Below are 23,619 nucleotides of genomic sequence, written 5' to 3'. Positions count from 1 at the left end.
GGAATTCGGTTAAGGAGTATTGTTGAACAACATTTTAGTCTTATTACTCGCTCCAAGGAAACATTAGATTATCTTTATTTTCACACTAGAGGGCAAGGTTATGTTATCTTTATCCTTCGTAGTTGGATCCGAGATAACATTGTTTTCTTTGTAGTTGGATCCAAGATAACATTTTTTTCCTTTGTAGTTGGATCCAAGATAACATTTTTTTCCTTTGCAGTTGGATCCAAGATAACATTTTTTTCCTTTGCAGTTGGATCCAAGATAACATTTTTTCCTTTGCAGTTGGATCCAAGATAACATTTATTCCTTTTCAGTTGGAACCAAGATAACATTTTTTCCTCGGTAGTTGGATCCAAGATAACATTTTTTCCTCGGTAGTTGGATCCAAAATAACCCTAAGATGCAGTTATTCATACTTTCTCAAGGCTTAAATAAGTTAAATGGGTTCTGAGTATGGATAATACGGAAAAACAATAGAAGGCCTTCGGGATTAGGGGGAGAACCCTTATTTCTCCGTTGTCATAGCAACCCATAATGGTTTATCGGCATTACAAGAAAGACTAGAAAAGGAATTGGAACAGATAGTTTTTTTGTGTGTTGGGTTTTCTTCTCGGTTTTAAATCGAAACTCATATTTAGTGCCTAGGTGTATCACACTTCCGGGGTTTATTGAATTGGTCAGAATGAGTAAGAAAACTTACAGATCTTAGACCGCCCTAGTCAAAAATGTACTATAAATTTATTCAACATTTATGGTACAAAACCCTCTTATAACGCAGTTCACTGAAGTTCAAACGCATTTAGCTGGTGCGTACTACTAAGAACAGATGAGTAATGCGTCTGAACATGAAGGAGTGTGGTGTTTTTAAACGTTTTTATACGATTTCACACCATGTTTAAATTTTGTAATTCTGTTATAAATTGCCGAGCTTATATTTTGGCACCAGAGCCAAGTTTAAAAAGAATGACACGGTACTTTTTCAAAAAATCTATAATCGGTCTCTAGGTTAGACACTGAAATTTATTTTAAACGGATCCCCATTCACACCCTGCTTAGTGTTTAAGCGCGAATCTCTACTCTAAAGACGTTTAAAAGCAAGATTTTCACTTTATACTTATTTACATTTATCCATGATGTAAATAACAAAAAGATGACTGAAGTACAGACATTGAAATTTTTGATTCTAAATTTTTAAGTGAAAATTATGCTTTTTAGATTCACAACAAAACACTAAAAAACCATAAGTTTAAAAGATATGTTCCATAAGTATGACACTACCTATACTTCCTAATGCAAGAGACTTACAGCTCGAGTTGGTTCGAGAACAAGCGAAAATTGACTATGCAGTCCATCTTCCTATTCAGTGTGTACTAAGCCTTTGACAGCGTTTCACCAGGCGTCGCTTTACGAAAATCTATGACCTTCGTAACTTCATGACAAGCTCTAAGTAACCAGTGACAAACTTATGGAACATATCTTTTTAACTTATTGCAGGATGTAAGTAAAATGTTGGGAGATCCCACGTTCTACAAGTTCGTCGACTTCACACAAGTACGTGATTATTATAAATTAGAAAACATTTGAAAATCACACGGTAACGTCTTTACAAGTATTTAAAACTAGTGTTAATCGTAATTGAATATCTTAGTTACCTCTTGTCATCGATCTCTTTATAGAAACTCGTGGCGCGAAACGTTGGTAGGGATACAAGTCGCGTGTTAAAACCGCGCGCGCGACACATTTGACAGACGGCGCGCAACCTTTTTTGTGTCTCTAATAAATATTTTGAGTTTTGAGGAACGAAGAAACCTATAATTAGGACCGTGGTGCTCGAAAGAAAATAAATAAATAGGAACCATAGCTGAAATGGAACTTTTAAAGTAGAATTGCAACCTCAAGTTTCCTTATGCTTTAGAAATATACTTCACACGTATATGGCTGTTTGTTTGTAGGGTCATCCATAAAATACTCCAATCAAAACTCGAAAACAGTTGCCATTTAGGGAAAAATGGAGATAGAAGCTACATTTTCGACTCAAAATCGTGCACCCAAAGAACATCCCCCTTAATTTATGGATGTAGACTTATCAGAAACACCCTGTATAACTGAAGGATAATTAAGTATACGCTGTTGACGTAAGTGATGTTTATAGTTTTATATCAAAGCATAAGTTCATAAAATATGTTCACCATAAGTTTGTCACTGGTTACAAACTGGAGCTTGTCATGAAGTGACGTAGGTCATAGATTCGAGGTAAAGCGACACCTGGTGAGGCGCTCTCAAAGTCTTAGTACAGACTAAAAAGGAAGATGGACTGCAAAACCGCGTGTCGTTCTCGAACTAGCTCTCAGCAAGTCTCTAACATTACGAAGTATAGGAAGTGTCATACTTATGGAACATATCTTATAAACAAGGATCATTTTTAATAGAGCGGAAGGAAACTAGCTCATCAGAAACGTAAGTAAACGTACCAATAACCATAGAACGCGATAATAAATAACAACTTAACGAACGTTGCATTTCCACTTAAATGTAAAAAATATCCTAGGACTCTGTTGGATTGACTTGAAGACTTAGGAGAGATTGATTTGTGGCCTGTGTAGGATTAAGAAGGCAATATCTATATAAGATTTGCTTTGGAATCGTCGCCAGCCACGTATATAACTAAAGTAGGGTACTAGATTACACTAGGGAAAGAGTAAATAGCCAGTGTAAGATTAAGAGTTAATCTCCTGGCTCGCGTCCTAAGGTCTACGAGTCGCAGTCGGTCTGGATCGTCTTCTTTAACTGCATGCGGGTTCCTTCAGCGACACTAAACTTAAAGGGACAAGATGTGAGATTGAAACGGAAAGTAGTTGAAAATAATCGTATTAATGACTATCAGCACCAGGGTAAGATAGAATTGACACGCGATGAATTATTGTGGTTTACTGCTCTGGTAAGCTCTAAAAGATATGCGCGTTCCATTTGTATATCCGGATCACCTCGTGCTGGTACTTTTCTGTATTTCATTTCAGAGACAGATCAGGTCACAACTGATCTGTCTTTTTACATAGACCAGATCAGCTCAGTTCGCTCGCTAAATCTATGACGATATTTTGACGAGAATGAAAAACTAGCTTTATAGAGCAGATCCGGAAATGATGCGTATTTGATTTCCAGATTGATATCTGTGAAAGGTCTAACCGCTCTTTTTAGGATTTTATGATGTAATTGGCTATATAACAGTGAATTCAATTAGACTTCACTGTGAAATTTTTCAGACTTAGATCAGCTCTTGCTTGGTTTTACATTTTTCATGGAATAAGCTATGACGATGTATTTGGACGATTCCTGCCCTGATGTGTGATGAATAGTCTATTGTTGAATATTGGGAAAGTCCTTCGGGGGACGACTCCTTAATCCGAAAGGATTTAAAAACCCAATCGCTAGGGTGCTAATTAACGGCACACTACCACGCTTTTGCCTTTATTTCTATTGCATGGGAATCATGCATTTAGAAGTAGTCTGGAGCATTTTTTGTGGGAGATTAGGCCTAACTATTAATGAGTATTTTGTCGAATACTACCATATACCCCAGCTAAATTAATTAATAACAGATGTGTAGGTCTAATTAGATCATGGATGTATGTGGGCTATTAATAGATTGGTCGATCACAGAAGCTATGAATGATATAGCTACTTTAGAAGACTTGTAGTGTTTAAGTCACCCTTGCTATAGACGAAATAAAAACGGGATACCAAACATTACCACTCACTGCCAAAAGGTAAACCAATGACGTTTTGCCAAGGTGCTGACGTCACCCTAAAAGACTCAATTTCCAACACTAAAATTCCGGAAAAACTGACAAAAGGCGTAATAATTTTTGAAATCAAAGAACATTTATTTTTTTCTCATCATAAATTTTATATCAATTAATTTCATAATTATCATAATATTCGATTCAATTTTTAAACATTTTAATTAATATCATCTTTATTCTTAATTTTCTTAATTAGTTTCAACCATAAAATTTAAATAAAAAAATTCACAACGTTTACAGCATCGTATTTTCTGATTTTATAGAACCTTTTTCAATACATTTTTTAATTTAATTTAATATTAATTTGTTTTTAATTATTGGAAGGGGAATAATTAGGTCTTAGGGCGTAAGGATTATAGGTCATAAATATTTCGCTTGGACAAATTTATGTCTATTTTTTTTAAACCGTCTTTATCGCATTTTTAACAACACTTCAACTACTTTAGTTCCCTATTTTTTATTTTTTTTTTATCTTTAAGATTGTCTGATTATTTTAAATTTAAGGATTGTCATCAGAATCTTGATTGTGCCGCGGTTAGTTTATGAATACTTAATTTAACTGAAATGAAGTAATTGTATTACAAAGCTCGAGACCGTAATGTATACGTAGGTAATTCAAAAGCTACTGATTGTAACTTGCGCTGTAAGTTGTAGATAATTGGTAAATGATCTGTACCTAAATATAGTTTAACTTGTTGGTTTGCAAATGACCCACAAATTAATATGTATTATAAACACTGTACGAGAAAGGAGAACTGGGTGTTTTGTCGATATGTTAATAACAATTGCACTCACGAGCAAGTGGAGTATAGCAAGGTCATTTGCAATTTAATTTCAGAAATTGCAGTTTAAAGCTATGGATATGAATTCACTCGGAATTTCAAAGCAATCGGTGTTTAAATACAGGCGCAAATAAATAAAATATTTTCACTTAAGCTCACAATTCTCGAATACCAATTTAGAATTACAAAGCCCACTCTTAAAAGTTATAATTACACTACATAAGTTGGTGTATATTTTAAATTATGTCATGGAGGAAAAAGGGAGATGGATATGTTCACTTATTCCCTACCCTTCCGACAGCCCTTCCACACACAAGTCGCTGAGGATCCTGGTAAAAACTAGAGGGCATTACGAGGTTAATTTTTCACGTGATTAAATGATAAAAAATCATCCCTTAAGGTGGGGATGCAGATGAACCATTGCGTGTCTACTCTGCGCAACCAGAAACTCTACAACGCTTGCGCGAAGATGAAACATCCCGTATTTTCCTCCTAAGTCGCCCCCCCCCCTATTTAAGGATAATGTAGCGGCAATAAGAATAAACAGATAAATCCCCACTAACTAATTTGTCAAAAGGATAACGTCGTATATTAATATATACTTAAAAATAATAGCCTATAAATTATAATGAGAGTATCTCTTTAATGTTTATATTTATGTTGTTTCCTTGAAATATCAGCAAACGTAACCTATCTTCGCGTTTGCTACCAACATACGAAGGTGAATTGATCTAGACATAGATGTTTCGTTACGCGACTTCGTTTTTCATTTTCTTTTTTTGAATTTTTGTTATTTTAAAAATGGCTTGCTTTCCTTGGCTCGATTTCCGTCATCATGGGAGGCCCTCCTAATCATTTATCAACGTGCCAAGCAACGCTTCGAGCGGCAATGGCACGTGCATGCCTTTTTCAACTCCTAATTTATTTTAACTTCTCAAATATGGAAGATGTTAAGACCCGCTAAAAACTGTGTTTGTTTCGAGGTTTATTGAACTAAAGATTTGTAATTGGGGAACTTTCTCTTCCCAGTGCATTTTCTTATATTATATCGTGCTTTGCCTAATAATTGATTCATGGATTTATAAATCCATGATTGATTCATCTAATTTTACTTTTTCTCGGCCTTGGTCTTCCAAAACTATTGCCATGATTCGATCCTCACGGCTGGTTAGTTCTTTCTCTCTCTCTCGGATCAATAAACCTCGAATAATTTCAGATGGGTTATTTATGGTCGAGATGTAAATTGCTTTTTCGTGAAATCTACTTCTAACTAGTCATTAATTTGACGTTATAAATGCTAGTGATTGTCATAGCTTGTATATATGTTAGTATGGAAGAAACTAGACTTTTAGCTAGTTTCGTTACTTCTGTTCGTATGGGTTGTAATATTTTCTTATGGAAAATTCTAATAGACAACAATTATTATTTATTTTCCTTAATTGTATATTTTGTAGTTCATACCAAAATTACTATTAGAAAAACCGGGTTTTAATTGAAATATTGAAGGGATGCTAGCGTATAATTTCTTGAAAATGAGAAATTTATTGTGAAATTAAGTAAGTTTTGCTAAATTATAAAATCTATAAAATATTTCGAAAATGGTTAATTAAATAGACGCAAAGCCTACCGTGTGTGTTACCATTATAATTGGGTCGTGTACTCGGAGAAAATACCCGTGGAAACAGGGCGGCATCGTATTAACGTTGCCGTTTTCATCCAGATATCGCCTATGATTTTTTATCACAAAAACATTATCCATCTATACATATATCATTCGCTTTAATTTTAAATTATATTCTAAAAATAATTAGGTCTAAAATTGAATGATATATTTATACGCAAGTATCCCTTTAAAATTCAACCCAGTCACTCTTAAAATGTGCAATGATCTTAAGCCAGCGTCAGACTTTCGATATTGTATCGAATCTTTCAGTCTTTAGCTTCCTCACTGTTTGTAGCGTCATTCGTGCATAGTTCTGAGGTGAACCAAGTGAATGAATATTTGTGTTCACGGCACTACAGATCTATACGGGACGGGAAAAGGGCCAGCACTGAACTGATGCGTGCTCGCTTTCCTGCAAACCTTAACACACACTCCCGTTACTTGCCATTCGGCAATCTGCTCCCTAGTACCGAATATAGGACCAATATGCTTTCAAGACTTTTATCTGAAAATTTAGCTTCTCTTCCTTGTATTTTAGGTTGCTACATAAGATATGTATTTCGAAACTTGGTTTATTTAATTAATCTGATCCCTGGATTGTATTTTACGCTTTCAACCGAATTTTGAGCATCATTTAACTCGACTTGATTCTTAAGATATCATTTTGATAATTGTTTGTTTTTTTTACATTATTAAATTCAAAATTCCGTTTGATTTTTTTTTTCACTTTAGTACATTTAAATATCATCATATTTGTTCTATATTTTATAAACTCTATTCCTAATTAGGTGTTTCGTTTCTATATATTTAATTAGTTAGGCTAAAAGCAGGCCTCTGTTTTATATATATGTATTAATTATTTTCACTTGAACATTAGAACACAAAAGTGCGTTAAGTTCGTTTTTGTATTTTTTTTAAAATGATTGTCGAACAATTATGCCACGGATATTACATTCTCCGTGGGACACACACGAACGTTACGAATTTCTCTAATTCTAATTTCCCCTTTATGTGGTGGCTTGCTTTACATAATTTACAATCAGTAATTATATTTAAATTAAAAAAATCATCCAATTGATGAAGGTTTAAATTATATACATTTTGGAAGTTGAAATTGAATTTTTCTTTTTTCTAATCAGGAAGGTGCGCGCGCAACTTTGCCTGTAATTCTGTTTATAACTTTGTTAGTTGCGGAAAAAGGGAATGTAGATAGTACAGAACGTGAGGAAATGTGAAGACACGTGATTTACCTTGCCTCTGAGTCTATGAGAAAGATATACTTCCTGTCTCCGCGATGTACAAGAGAAAAACTATAGCGTGAGTACCTGAACAAACCGAATTACATTTACCGATAGGTTTACGCTACAAAAATTAATTATCTCTAAGAACCAAAAACATTCTAACATCCTGAATGCCTCAAGTAAGTCCTCGAACTGATTGGTCGTCCGAAGAAACTAGAGAGAAAGCTAGACTTCAAGATGTAAACATTAGACTTGACACTACGAAAGGGTTTCATTCACGTTTGTTCCTCACTTTCTGTTATGTCTATATGCTTTTTGTTTCAGAAAGATGGCGCTTTCGTTTTTACCACGTGTGTTTTCACGCGTCACCTTTCTGGTTATGCGTATGTAAATAATTGTCTTTTCTAAGTTTGTAATAAAAAAAAAGGTTGACTCTTTGTGCTTGTCAAAGTTTCGAGTCGTGTGATATGGTCAAAGGTAGATAGACACTGCATGTGCTAATTAAGAGCTTGTTCTTTTTTCTAACTTGTAAAGGCGGGACTGTATTATATATATTTAGAATGAAATCGTAACTAACTCTGTTGACTCGAACCTATAGACAAGCTTGACCGCAATTAAGCGGACATTATTCGACAGTCCAAAACCGCTTGGAAGAGGTTGTGCGTCATCTGATCTCTCTGTCTCCTTCAAGCGCAGAACCATGCTCGAAAAAGTATTCTCCCTCTTACAGAATCTCCCTGAATATTCACTAAGTAATTCAGAATAGTTCATTACGACGTCACTAGGTAGTTTTAAAGAAAACCCCGAACCGCTCGCGACTGTCGAACAACATCCACCTCAACTGGAAGTTACAAATTTAGTTCCGAATTATTTTTTAATTTTACCCTTGGACATAGGAGTTATTAAGCGTAAAAAGTCCTATAAATTAAATAATTAAGAATTAATTTGGACAATTAAAAACATTGATCAATTACGTAATGAATTATTGCTGTCTAATATACACGTTAATAACTCTGAAATTAATCCACGCGCTATGTTAAGACTTGGGCAGCTCAAAGGGAAAAGCGGAGACAATATTACAATATTATGCTTAATGATTCAGCCATTTTTTTTTCGATCGTTATTATACATTGATTGATTGATTGATTGTCATTTCGCTCTACAAACTATTAATGGCACACGTAATTAATTGAAGTCGATCGCGATTTCATATAATATATTTTTTACACATTACTATTAACATAAAAATTTAATTCAAATTCAAAATTCCTTAGTTCAAAGTTCGTTAATTAAAGTTTAGTTTAATTTTTTTAATATTAAATCAACTTTGTTTCGTATGTCACATTTATACTTGGTTACAAATTTAATTAACGTTAATTTTTTCCCAATTTAAATGTTTGATTATCCATATGGTTATACAACATATTTTTAATGCTGTTAGGTTTTGCGCGTTATTCTCAGTTCCAAATTTAATTAAGGTTAATTTTCCCAATTTAAATGTTCGATTATCGTATGGGGATACAATTTAATTGTGTTAAGTCAACGCTGTTACGTTTAATATTTCTTTAAGGCTAATTTTGCAACTTAATTGCAAGCGCAAATTAAATTATTTGCAAAATAAAGCTCGTATTACTGATTAAATCAGGCATTTTTCCCTCAAATTTGCACGCAAAATTTGTACAGTGGAAACAGCAAAAACTATAGCACCGCTGATATAGTTTAAGTTCATTTCCGTCTTTCTATTTTTTTTTTTCGTGATTGAAGTGGTGAAGTCTATTTTAACAAGTCCAAATTAACCTTTTACAGTAATCTACCGTCAATAAATATTATCCTTTTTGTAGGTCCCACTACAGAAGGTTATCGACAGCTTTTACACAGTAGATGGTGTCTTGCGATGTAAATCACAATTATATTATCCCGTCTGAAGAGAATATAACTTACTACACTCATTGCACAGCTATTTGGTAGAACATCGATTTTGTTTTGGTCCAAACGAAGCCATAACACAACCTAACCGAAGCTTACCAATCAGCTCTTCAATAGTACATAGTAAATGACTATCTGCGCTTTTGATAAAACGAGTTCGTAAAAAATGCGCAACACGTTCTGCGCTCGTGGAATCTCGTGACCATTTACTGGCAAAATAACAATCCACTTCAAGGTCAATTGGGACTTTTAACTTTACCACTTCTGTCACAAAAACAAGCTTTATTTTGCGATCGCCGTGAACTCCGTGGGTTTGAAATTAATGCCCGTATTATACTTATTTCGTTTCAAATTTGAAAACTTAGTTTCTTGAAATGAACAATTTTTACCATCAATGCTCTTTAAATGTGATTGTCGAGCGCTTGATTTTAGGCTAAACCGCGCGTATAACAAAATTGCGCGAAAGTAGCGTTTATAATGTGCGAGGAATTCAATTCAGTTCAAGCGTTTGGATAATTTCAATATATTTTTATCCTAATTTATTTCTAACACGGCAAGACTGCAACATACTACGTAGATGATTGTCAGTTGTTGACTTTGAATTCTTGCAATTGGTTTTAAGTCAATTTTTTTAAACAACTTTAAATATAATTTTAACAACGAACTTTTTGTTTATAATAACTTTTTTTAGATCTAACGTCATGTCACACCTATCAAACATCATCATCAAACGAGAAGTGATTTCATCTGAATTCCTGAACACCGAAGTAAGTAGAGGACTACTTGTTTGAGGAGTTGTTTAGTTTATATACTGAAGTTAAGACGGCTATGAATGATTTATATCCCGTTCTATTTGACCACCATTCTGGTACACACTTCTTGTAATGCTTGGAACAGTGGTAAGCGGATGGTTAATATTTTAGACCGTAAGTGGACTACAGGGCTGCTCAAATCAGGGTCCTTTGAGGGAAATCAGGTGTAGGCAAGTTTCAAAATTAGATCAAGTCATCCCTTAATGGAATTTCGGAATTGAAGTCAGTGGAAAAGTTAAATTATTTGTTTTGAATACTGAAAAGGCGTACATTTTAAATAATGTAGATACAATGTAATTTGAAATTTATGCGTACCAGTATAGTGGCCCCAATGCACCGCGTATCCATTCATAAATGTCCTAACTTGTTTCAAACATCTTTGTTGATTAAGTCAATAATTAACATAAATATTCTGTATTTTAAACATAGGCTCATAACGTAATATTAAACATCAAAATATCGCGCTTGAACTAACCAATATAAGAATACTTTGTATCGACTAATTTAAATTTAAAATTAATTAAATAAAATTTATTTATACAACGTCATTAATTTTTAGATATCTAACTTTTAACCGAATTACGTTACGAACAACATGCTTAATTCTAATTAGATTAAACTATGCCTAGCTTTCCTCGTCGGAACTCGTTATCATTCTTTCCATATCGGGTGAGCCGTAGGCCCGTATCCTGACGTTCTTCTTGCCTCCAGGATTTCCTGGATGTTTTCCAGGTGGTTTTTGAAGCGGCGTGATGCCTTTAGAGGGTGGAGGAGGTCGTTGGGGATATTGTTGTTGTTGTTGCTGCTGTTGATTATATTGATTCATGGTACGCGTCTTTGTGACGTTATTCGGTGCGTCTTGTTGCTGTTTGAAAGGATTTGTAGAGATGTTGACATTATCGCCTCTTGGGTTTTGATTATTGAGGTAATTGGGCTGTGTCACTTCCGGATGTTGTTGTTGTTGCTGCTGCTGTTGTTGATTAGTCGTCTCGGGGGTGAAACTTTCATCGGTTGACCGTTCCTGTAAAGCGTAAGTTTCGTATTGTTTCGGTGGTGGGTCGGACATAAGAATATTGGCCTCGTTTTCAAATGGTTTGTAATCGTAGACGTTTCTCAGAGCGAATAATACAGGAACGTAAAGCAGATTCGACACTGCGATGCAAATGTTCAGAGCTAAGAAACCGATGTTTTCCACGATGCTACCAGCGATGATAGGTCCCACCGCGTAGGCCAGTGAGTAAGATATGTCGGCGATAGCGTAAATTGATCCGTAAACGGATACGTATCGGACATCAACGAGGTACCCCAACGTCGGTAATAGTGACGTATCAACTTGGGCGATTCCGAAGCAAATTCCGGAGATTGGTAAGATGAGGAACCAGAACGATCTGGCGAATGGAACAACGAAACAACACAGCCCTTCCAAAGCTAGTCCAGTAGCTGCCATAACCCACTGATATTGCGGATATTTATTAGCGAGTTTGACGGTCAAATACACCCCGAAGACGTGAGGAAAAAATGCCGGTAACCAAATCAAGCCCATCTGCCACTCTCCAACATTCATGGTATCTTTCATCCACAGAGAGATTGTGGGTTCCAGGAAGGCGAGGGATACGTTGGACATCATCAGTGCACCTGCCGCGCATGCGATATAAGGGTCGATGAAGAGCCTCCATATGGGGGTGCCATTCGGACGTTCCTGTCCGGACTCCTTCATGGCTTGTTTAACCGGTCGCATTACGAACAGGAGTAGGACCCCATCCAAGAGACATACCAGGGATAATATGATAAATGGTACCTCTTTGCCACCAAATTCGTACAGTACTCCTCCGAAAGGTGGCGCGACCAAGCATCCGAATGATATAAAGGCCAGGGCAATGCCCAATGCTTTGCTTCTTTCATTGTCTTCTTTGAACCTGTCTGCGATCATGGCCAGTCCGCCAGTATCCGCGAACGCCGAACCCACTCCTTGTAGACTCCTGGCCATCAGAAGGATACCGTAGCTACGACCGCACGTGAACATTGCGGTTGAGAAAAACATGACCGTTAGCCCGATCATCATTGGGATATCATAACCGATTCGGTCGATGACTGCCCCTGAAAATGGGTTGATGAACAGTTGTACAATGGCCTTTGACGCAAACAGAAAACCAACTGCAGAGTCCTCTCCTTCGTATATCGTGTGTTGTCCGACTCTTCTACGTGTGTAGTTATAATTCGTCACGTTCGATGACGCGTTGTACGCGTAATCTTTCGGGTTCGGAGAGACATTGACAAATGTCCCGCCTTCTATGTGCGTGTCCCATACCTTGATTTGTCTTAGATAGTCCGGGATTATCGGGACGATTACCATGTATAACATATTGTCCAGTAGTAATGCGATACAAACTATCACCAAAATCATGCGCTTTTGACTCTCGGGTTCTTCGATCTTTTCGTTGAAACGACGCCATACTTGCGATGTGTCTACGTTTATGAACGGGATGACAGGCATATTTTCGATGGTTTTTTTTATAATCGATTTATGTTTGGTTAATCGATGGAACAAACAATTATCATTGGAGTTTCATTGTTACGTTTGCTGTTATTGCGTTTCACTTTGATGGCGTATTTTGATTGGGCCTCTTCATGATTACGTCTTCTCGCATCGTCGTCTGCTTCGTGCCGCATACGGGACAATGTTTGAACAATTTCTCCCTAAAGGACAGACAGAAAAAATATCCAATATTCAGTTTTTCTTCCTTTTATAGTATTTTAGGAAAGCTTATTCTACTTTGGAACTACTTTAAACGGGTTAGTCAGTTAGTGTTTTAAGGGGTTATGGATAGCGGCACAAACACAGAGTCCGATAGAGAAGACAATTATAGGCTTAAATTAAAAAGGAATAAGACATGATTTTTAAGATTGTACATGTAATTGAAATGTAGGCATTCTTTTATTGTTCGAAAAAAATATTCATCTATTCTCTGATTTTATGAGAAAATAATAATATTCCAAAATGAAATTTAAGCAAAAATTAAATACAAAACACCTTCAGTACATCGCCATATCTATTCTTTATGACCTTTGGCATTTAAGATGCATCCATTTTAATGCAACAAAAATGTTCTGACGAGCTACACCGGATTCCTTTGCTGCTAAAGATGACTACGGCACTTAATGGTATGCTTTTCTTTTTAAAGATTTATTTTAAGATTAATTCTTATAAACACCCAATCTAAAAAATTGAAACATTACTTCTATCATAAGTTCATAATATATGTTCCATAAGTTTGTCACTGGTTACACAGAGCTTTTCATGAAGTGACGTAGGTGAAAATAATGTAAATAAATAAATTCTCGTAAAGCGACGCCTGGTGAGGCACTGTTAAAGGCTTAGTACAGACTAAATAGGAAGATGGACTACAAAACCGAGTGTAGTCAATTCTCGCGTCGTTCTCGACCTAGCTCCTGGCATTACGAAACATAGGTTGGGTCATACTTATGGAACATATCTTGTAAACTTACGCTACTATCCATTTAACGGTCTTAAAAATCATTGTTGGTGCATTAAAGTATCACTTTAAAACAATCTCCGAGCCTCATTTGAAATCAAGAAAGGTTAATGGAGTATTTGCTCCCGTCCATTTTAAATAGCGGAATGGTATGACCAGTCCCGGCCACTCCTTTCGGTCAAATGTTTGAGTTTCCGGAGTGAAATTCTCTCGTAACCCCGAGTACCTCTCAGATCCTTCCTATTTGGCGATAAGGGTCCAGTTAAGCTGGAGTATTTTGTCTAGACCAACTAGGTTCTTTTTTCTACTAACGGAGGTAAAACCGTCAATCAATAAATCGAAACGTTCACCGGAAATTTGCATGGCTAGCGAAATTCGAAGCTACCCTAACCGCGCGGCGTGTAAGACAGAGACCCCGTTTACCTACGAGGGAAGCTCGCGCCCCAATCACTTAATGTAGATTTCATGCAAATTAACGAATGCCCTTTTACGACTGCTTACCAAAGCTATTGGTAATACGGAAGTATGTTAATTGTAAAGTTATATGGCTTTGGAGGTTTAGCATGCCAGTCTTTTAAAATGGTGACCTAAAAGTAACTAAAATGATCCGAGGAAAACAATACTGGGTCACTTTGCGTGCTCTGGAAATTTCACCTAATTTTTCACCATCAGAATACGAAGCATCACTGTCTTTTCCTTCAGTTGCCGCTTAAACCTTTGATAAACCACGCAAACATGAGACCATTTAACGTCGTGAAATTGGTCAACGTAAGCTTTAAATGACCACGATGAACTTCTTGCTTATATATTTCTGGCCAATAATGCAAACTAAAGTGCCGTTTAGGAGAAATCTGATATGAAAGGCTTTCTGGGCCAACCTTTACCGTGTCGTACTCGTATAGAGACTAAATGTCTTTTCCTGAAAAATCTATATTTGTGAAATTCACTAACTCGCTGAATGGGCATTGTATTATTATCCAAAAGTAGTATTGCGGGGATAGTTGGTCAAACGAACACCAAGGAAGGTCTTTGAAATCCATTCCACGACCATCTTTTAAAATAGTAGACAGATAAGTGACGGTGTAAATCAGTCTAAGCTGACGTGGTTTTCTAATAGCCCTTCCTCACCAATTGGGTCGATTCTAGCAAAAATTTGGCAAATAACAAGATGGTCTACGAACGTTAATGTTTTACTGGGATACGTAACTCATAAAAGTATTTCATTAAGTGCGTGTCAAGCTTAATTGTTACAATATTAGTATTCTAAATGCGATTTTATAAAATATAAATTTAATATATTCATTTCAAATGGTTCAACCCAAAATAGTCGTAATATTCTCTTTTTCGGTTCCCTCTGAATTCGTTCATCATTCGAGCCTTAGGGTGTGCGTTCTATATCTTCCTTAATTGGGTCGGAGTTCTTAGAGTTCGCGTTCAGGACGGACTGAAGAGAAACGCCGCATTTGGACGGGGTCGCTGGCAACTACACGATCGAAGAAGATTGGGGTAGTGTCTTGGGCTTGTAGCGTCACCGCGAAGCGCGGAGAGTTCGCGATTTTTGGGGATAACGCAATGCGACGAGACGATCAAAACCGGACCACGCATGCGTACTAAAACATAGTTTTATCATTTGAGTTCGTTTGGGACCTAAAGAACACCTCGAAGAATTCCAAGAAAACTAAGTCCAACTGAACTCAATGGCGACTCTATTCGAATTACCATCAAACACGAAAGGATTATAGTTATCTCAATGTAGATAATCTATTTTCGTTCATGATTTGGATATTGCGGATTCCTCTAGAATACACCATCCATCTTTAATCATTTTCTCAATACTTTCGCTAACAAATTTCCTCCAATTGAATCATTCGTTAGTCCAAATATTCAAATTACAGGAGTTTTACCAGAAAAGTTGATTTTCTAATGCTAATTTGATGGCAAGACTTAAAATTTAACATTTCACGTTCCTTTGGCCTCTCTTCAAAACTTAACACATTTGAATCGTTCATTATTTTTAAGGATCAAGTTTGACATCGTGAAAACTCTTAGGTTTTTGATTCTATCATTTCTAACGATAATTCCGTAAATTCTTAAGTTAAAAAAGGGTTAGCCTAATTTCTCCAGGGCACCAGTTACTGTATAAGCTGAAAACTAAGCGCTGTCAAGTACCAACGGAGACTAAATAGGAGATAAACTGCTGAACCGCGTGTATAATCAATTCTAGTGTAGTTCTCTAACCAGCTCGCTCTCGGTAAGGCTGTATAAGTAAAGTCATAAGTAACATAATAAACATAAGTATGACTCTTCCTATGTAATAATGCAAATTTCCAAATGAAACCTATAATCAACACTGATACTCTCACTTACATCAGGCCAGGACTTGCAACCCCGTCGAGTACTTCATGCTGGTCTTTGGCGAATGACATAGTTCTACAATTTTAGCCAATCACAATAAACCATCTCCTTGAACGTATTTGTGTCGGAAATAGCTCGTCTGCTATTTATTGTACAAGCTCGCGCGGTCGTCGCGGTGTTTGTATTTTTGACTTTGAGATTGCCATAAGTCGGATATTTCAGCACCAAAAATGATAAGCCTTTTGAAGTCTAAATATTCGGTAACTAAATCTACCCAGTACAATTTTCAACTTCGTAACGTGGTCGCGCTAAAGTCAGTAAAAAGTCAATACAGATCAACTATATAACCAAGGCTTAGTACAGTTGACTCAAATCTCAATGGCGTCTCTTAAAACCTCTGAACCGGATTTCCGATATGGGGCGGAAGTCGCTTCATTTTCCACCGCTAGGGGTCTCTGTGCTGGGCGCGAACTTATGATGACGTAAAAGGCCCGAAAATAGGTTTATAGTTAGTTTTGGCTAATTGTCATACTTATGGTTATTATGTTACTTATGGTAAAGTCAATTAAATTATATGGAACATTTAAATTTCTATTGTCTTAGTAACAGACGATAACAATTCTTTCTTTATAAATTGAGGGCGATCGCTTTTATCGAATATTCCCGCTTTTGCGTGACATCCTGAAGGCAAAAATGGACTTACTATTTCATAAATGCCAAAGTGGCTAGCTATAACTAATAAACAAGAGCGTATGATACTTAAATATAGATTATTTCTATTCCTATATATATGGTTGTACTAACACATTTATCGAGCTCCTTTTCCAACACTGTATTCCGAGCAGTTTTTCCCTTTCAAAACAATATAGTCTGCCTCTATTTGTCGTGGGAAACTGAGCAGGTGTCCTGACTATCGGGTTTTTTCAGTTGTGGCAAAAACATTTTAGTGTCTCATATATACATAGTTTTCAGACAAGGAGGATTGATACCGTTTGCACCAAGCAGCCATGCTCTAAGCGGACAAAGTACTGTATACCAAGTAGCCTGGAATCCTGGTGTAAATGGTATCAAGCCTCCTTGTCTGAAAACTATGTATTGTACGCGTGGTGCCTTGAACTTTAACGGATAAGGGGGAAATAGGCGTTTACCCAAGAATTAAGAGAAATATTTGGTAAAATAAATAAATTAATCTTAAAAACAGTTCTTATTGAGCCTTTATTGCAAATATTAGATTACTAGTAACTTAGCGGGTCATATGACGAATCATTGTCCTTAAACATGTTTTTTACCAATAGTCTAATTCCCACACTCTTCTTAAGTATCCTTGTTTTTCAATTGGAAATATTTTCATTGCGTTTTTAAGGAATTTCAGGCTATATTTTTTATCTATTTCATTCGAAGAGCGTATAAAATAATGAATTAGTTCTACAATATTAAATAAGATACGAGCAATTAATAGCGAATTCCATTGAACTGTTCGGAGTGCTCTGTAAACATTTGCGTGTTCCAAAGATCACCTCTCCCTCGGATTCGTGTCTTCCATTATTCTGTATTAAAAGACAGTTCAGTACGGATCGCAAAGACATTTTGGCGGGGAAAAATATCGTTTAAACCGCTCCGGAAGATTAATCTGAGAATGATCTTATAGTTTTTTGTCGGGTTGTGACGAGTGACGATATATAGTACTTGCGTAGATAGTGCAAAACCGGCAGAGAAATTAGCATCCATGGGACCACAATGATTCTTATTAGCTGTATGCATTCCTAATTGTGTCAATAGACTTTCTATCCACAGAAAAGACCTCACATTCATTCATTATCTATTATTCTTTAATAATTAATATTGCAGAAAGACACATCATTTAAAGGCTATTTTAAATAAAGAGATCAGAGAAAGTAATGTTTTGTTTTCAACCAAATTGTACATTGGCGGTAGTATCATGCAGCTCTAAGTGGGTTCGATCCGAGCACCTATCTGATAATCACTACATGTGGATAACGTTAAAAACTGACAGTGGACGCGCTGGGGTTTGACGGAGGAGGATGATCGTTTGCCAGGATAGTACTCGGCCCGTTTGATATATAGCAGAAGAGCCTGATAACTTGGAAAAACTAAAAATGTACTCAAAAGCGGTGAGTAAAATGGAATTTACTAGCGAATCTCATTTGCATAAATGCCTGGAAATCAACAGGCGTATTTGAATGATCATCTTCATAATTTGGTAAGTGCTTAAAATAACCAGAAGTGTATAATGCTTCTCTTCGAGATTAGTGTACCAAGAGTATCAAATATAACAAGAAGTGTAGTAGAGAGTAGTGTACCACAGAATGGGGTAATTGTAACATGATTCTTCCCAACATCCCTTAACATTTGGAGCAAGGTTAAACCGAATCACATAAGCAATAAATAGTTCCCTCGTCATTACTCTACTAGCGCTTAATTATTGTGTCCCAAGGTTTATGGGTTGATTGCTGAGGATTTAGTACCAAACAGTTATAGAATTCACCCTTGCACGGTGCGTTGCCCATCTGAGCGGGAGAGCAAGCAAAAAGGTGCATAAGCCTGGGAAGAATCATGTTACATAACTACAGTATTAAAAGGATACAGAGTGTCATCCTTATTCTATTATCCTATTCTGAACAATAACAATAGACTTTCCATTTGGCCCAAAAGCTTTGTTCCCATATTACCGAGGGGTCGGTCATTCATGAAATCCCGTACGCTACCCGTGAAATCCAATTTAAGAAATCCGAAATCAATGCTGATTTCGAAATCAATTAAAAAATCCGAAATCAGCAACGAAATCACAAAATCAGTAAAGAAATCATAAAATCAGTAAAAAATCACAAAATCAACAAAGAAATCACGAAATCAACATAGAAATCACAAAATTAGAAGCGAAATCACAAAATCAGAAGCAAAATCAGTAAAGAAATCGTGAAATCCATTACAATATTCACGAAATCCAAAATCAAAAGAAATCACAAAATCCGACGAAATTACGGGGAAAAATCTCAAAATCCGAGGAAATCACGCGAAAAACCTCAAAATCCAACGAAATCAAGGGAAATATCGCAAAATCAGTCGAAATCACGGTAAAAATAGCAAAATCCGACCGAATCACGGGGAAAATCTTAAAATTCGATGAAATCCATTGGATTTTATCGAATTCTGAAATCAAACAAATTCCGACGAAATCAAACGAAATCCGATGAAATCAAATGAAATCCGATGAAATCAGACGAAATCAAACGAAATACGACAAAATCAAATTGGATTTCGAAATCCCGTACACTTTTTCCTAAACGTCCGACCCCTCGCATATTACGGATTGGGGTTTCACCTGAAAACTGGATAGACAAGTTCCGAGATACTCTAGAACTAGCTTACTCCTTTATGTAGTCATTAGGCTTCACCTGGGGTCGCTTCTCCGATTGTTTTGACAAATAACAAGCTGGCATGACACAAATCATACTGGGAAACTCGGTTGATTCAGAATTATATTTGATCTCTCTACTAGCGCCTGTAACTCCTCTTACACGTATTCTTTACACAACACCAAAGCGTTGGGGGGAAGTAGCTAGATATTAAAGTTACCATTCTGTTTATAACAGTTGAATAGTAGTACAATCGCTAAATATATTTGTGCCTAAACTATTCTTCTTCAAACACGATTGAACAAAAGTAAAAATAAATAATAATAAATAACAAAGTATTGTTTTTGTTTGTTCTGACTGATTGAGATAATCAACTCTCAACTTTCCCCAGGAAGGTGGAACTATTTTGTGCTGGTACCTTAATATATACTCCTAAGTAATAGGTACTCAATAAGAAAACGTTTTCGAATCCGCATCCATTTTGAAAAATGGCTCCCATTCAGAAATGTAATTTACATATTTCTTAGGGAATAACGTTGATTGCACGTTTCGACGTTTTTATTGATATTTAGTATGCAGATTCACTCAACCTTTTATTGCTTTATGTGGCCCCTTATCAGAACAATCAATAGGTATTTATTTATTTATATTTAATCATTCGGTATTTTGAAAATATATATTTCTGAATGATATCTAGTTCTGAAAGTTATGTCGAAATTTCAACATTATATACAGGGGTTAAAACTTCATCCTCGTCAACCAGTGAAGATACTTTCCCCTAACGCGAAGGTGCTATGCAGGGAAAATCTGTAAGGGGTTTACAGGCGCTTGTAGTGAAATTAAATCAGTAGTCGCGATACATTAATGAACCAAATGAAACAAAGTCATTGATCATGAACTAAATAGATTTGTTCACGGAACGGAATCCAATATCAAATAAATGTGTTGCGAGTACTTATTGAAGTTCTCTACAAGCACCTGTAAAAGTTCCTGCATAATAACTACGCGTTATAGGAAAGTTTCTACCCTGTATATTGAATTAAATCTGAGAAGAAATATAGTTTAATCAGTTCTACTTGAATGTGCGGATGAGGTATATTATCTATTTTATAAAACTTTAAAAATATTGAAGTTCTAATTGCACTATTAGGAGGGTTATCTATAACGTTGTTGCACGATATTTTAGTTTTTATTTTAGTCGCTTTTATGTTTCTACACGTACACGTACACGTATAATATATTTTCCTGAACTTAAAGGAAAAATAGTCAAGAAATAATTTGAAACGATCCTTACCTGACGTTTGGGGTTCGCAGCGTGCAGCGGCGAAACGTCGACACCCGACCGAGGTTGCCCTTGCCTTGCTTCTGCCTTATCCGAAGGTTTCTCTGATAAAATGCCAAGGAAGGAAAATTCCTTCCTCCAAAAGAAGGCGTGGTCTCACCGTCTCTGTCCCAACCCATCCTTGAAAGGCGGTGCTTCTCATAGGTGACGTCGAAAATCGACTTTTCCTGTTTTCCTGACGTTTAAAGGTAAGGTACTACCACTTGAAAAATTTGTCCTCATATTGCTTGTTATACACGTCACGTGTGTTTAGTTTTAAATAAATGGTTTGATGGATTTTTAATAATCGTTTCAATGGACTTCATTAGAAACGTATCAACGGATTTCATTAGAAAACGTTTCAGTGGATTTTATAAGAAAACGTTTCAATGTAAAGGTGATTTCAAATAAGTTAGGTTTTAAATGAGTCTTAGTAAATTTTAAATGAGTTATAGTACACTTTCTATGAGTTATAGTTATAGTTTAGTTATTAATGTTTTCTTTGGTTTTTTATAAATGTTTTATTTCCTTATTTTTGTTTTGTTTGGTTATTAATAAGTGTTCTCATGGATGTTCTATTTCACGAGTTTTAGTACACGACGTCTCGTTTAGCTTGTGGAACTTTTAATATTTATTTTTCTTTTCAGCAGACAAGAATCGAAAATCCGCGTAAGCCCGCTGAAGCCGAAGCAATATTCATCTGTCGTGAACTTAAGCGATGCTTATAAGTTTCTGCTTCTACATATGAAAACTTTAATCTTGAGCCATCTTGGAAAACTGTGGATAAGATTTAATTTCAACTTTGGACGTCATAAATTCAACCAGGTCTTACTTAGAGTTGTGAAAGAAAGAAGTTGGACGTACCTATTTCTTTGAATTATCGAACGCTTCATAAATTCGGACATATTTGAAGTATTACGCCTGCGCTAAGATTTCCAGTTACATTTTGGCGCGAATCATTGGTGAAACTCTCAGCGAATTGTCTCATTCCTATGGTTCTATCACGCGAGGAAAAACAGTTCCTAGTTGCTTACAGTTAAATGCACGTATTTGGCAAAAGTTACATTTAAGAGCAGGTTCAAAATGTTTTAACCACACTGTCTCTTATAAGATGAGGGTATTATTTTGACTCGAGATGGTGTAGGCGAAGATGTTGCTGTTAGGTGTATTTTAGTCAAATGGAACGTGAAAACTAAGTCCGTTTTTCATTTGACTCTACGTCACAACTCTAAAGTGTGTCAATATTATGTAATCTAATTATTCATTTTGCCATTGGACATCGGCCGTCACCGAGTGATCGTCGTGTTTCACTCGCTCCTCTTTTATAAGATAAACGTGTTTTATTGTTGTTAACGTTTTTATAGTTTTAGTTTTAGTTTCTGTTGTATATTATTTTTAGACTACGTGTCTATTGTTGTATATGTGTTTTTATAGCAGTTTATTTTTAGTTTATGTACTGTTTTAGTGTTTTGTTTTTTTGCCTTTTTATTGTGCTATATTGTTTTATGCTGTTTTATTGTGTTTTTATGCTGTTTTAATGTGATATGTTTTATTGCGTTTTTCGCTATTCCTAAAATCTGAAGAAATTCCTGCTCAATGCCATTTAAGAGATAATTTATTTCAAAGGTACATTTCCAGGCCAGGCGTTTCGTGCGTCACTTTTAACCGTACGTGTATCTATATATTAAATAAAAATAATATTATATAAATTCTCTATAAATTAAAGCTACACGTACGCTGTTTACGATTCACGCTTTTTTCAGTGTTTTTCGAATCCGTTCAAACATGCATTTTTCATAAGAGAAAATTTTAATATTTTGATTTTGTTTTCAGAATCTGGATATAGGAACAATCATACATGCTAATACTTCAGTTTCCAGCCCAAAGCGTTGTTTTCCATCCAAGAACCCCAATTTCCGGAAGCATTGGAAAACTTTGTACTTGAAATATATGTCTTAACTGCTTAAAATTTGTTAATAACAAAAAATTCGTTCTTCTTTCAGGATCTGGACGCAACATTCATTTGTTTCAATAAATTATTGTATCATTATAATTATATATGTTTAATAAAACCAAATGTAATATACTGATATTGAGATACATGTATTATATTTCAAAATAAAAATTTGCATTAATTTTCGTGATAAAATAATTTTTATTTATAAGCTTACTAATTAATGTCAGTGGCTGTGGTTAGGAAACGGGTTCACAGACATACATACAAATACATCATATCCTCTGAGTTAGACCCACTATATTAGAATTATTAAAGTGCTTTCACAACAGAATAGAGTAGAAATGTAGAAACGCAAAACTAACATGAATTTTGTTTAATGATACATAGAACTAATGGGCCCAATATGTTACAAGTTACCGATTGACTGACATGTATTGAAGCGTAAAATAGAGCTACTTAATTCATAATATAAGACTATTGGCAGAAAGCCAGAGCCATTAAGTGGATAACAATAATCCACTACAGGATTATGGACTTTTGTATTTCAAACTGTCAAGCGATGGTCACGTGACCCTTGACGTCGCAATTACGTAATTTTCACGTGGCCTTTTACGTCACAATTGCGTAATGGTCACGTGACCTGTGACGTCACAATTGCGTAATGGTCACGTGACCTGTGACGTCACAATTACGTAATAGTCACGTGACCTTTGACGTCACAATCGCGTAATAGTCATGTGACCATCGTGCGCCACATATGAAATACATTGAATTGAATTGAACCGAACTGAACTCATGTGACGTAACCTATGACGTGAGCCTTTTATTGAAATATTTATTGTTTATATATATTTAGGCTTAACGTATAAGTATGTATGTAAATTG

General features: G+C 35.7%; 1 protein-coding gene across 2 annotated transcripts; it reads right to left on the bottom strand.

Moving 5' to 3' along the window:
* Positions 1–5,683: 5,683 nt before the first annotated feature.
* VAChT (Vesicular acetylcholine transporter) lies at positions 5,684–20,831 on the bottom strand. Of its 2 annotated transcripts, none has more exons than XM_089839701.1 (2): positions 20,751–20,831; positions 5,684–12,927 (listed from the first exon to the last, which is right to left on the bottom strand). In XM_089839701.1, exon 2 carries the CDS (start codon positions 12,722–12,724, stop codon positions 10,856–10,858), a length of 1,869 nt encoding a protein of 622 aa, XP_089695827.1. In that variant the 5' UTR covers positions 12,725–12,927; positions 20,751–20,831; the 3' UTR covers positions 5,684–10,855. The 2 variants fall into 2 exon arrangements, with proteins under 2 accessions (XP_089695827.1, XP_089695828.1); XM_089839702.1 differs by lacking the exon at positions 20,751–20,831 and adding an exon at positions 13,262–13,379.
* Between the last annotated feature and the right edge of the window lie 2,788 nt (positions 20,832–23,619).

This window comes from Phalangium opilio, unplaced genomic scaffold (assembly GCF_054372755.1).
Source record: "Phalangium opilio isolate 3A_F unplaced genomic scaffold, DU_Popi_V2 ptg000048l_1, whole genome shotgun sequence".
Lineage (NCBI taxonomy): Eukaryota > Metazoa > Arthropoda > Arachnida > Opiliones > Phalangiidae > Phalangium > Phalangium opilio.
The sequence above is the reverse complement of the archived record's forward strand: the minus strand, read 5'-3'. Positions and strand labels throughout refer to the sequence as shown.

What these genes read in the sequence shown, in the direction of transcription:
- VAChT (XM_089839701.1), bottom strand. Translation starts at nt 12,724, where the DNA reads ATGCCTGTCATCCCGTTCATAAACGTAGACACATCGCAAGTATGGCGT.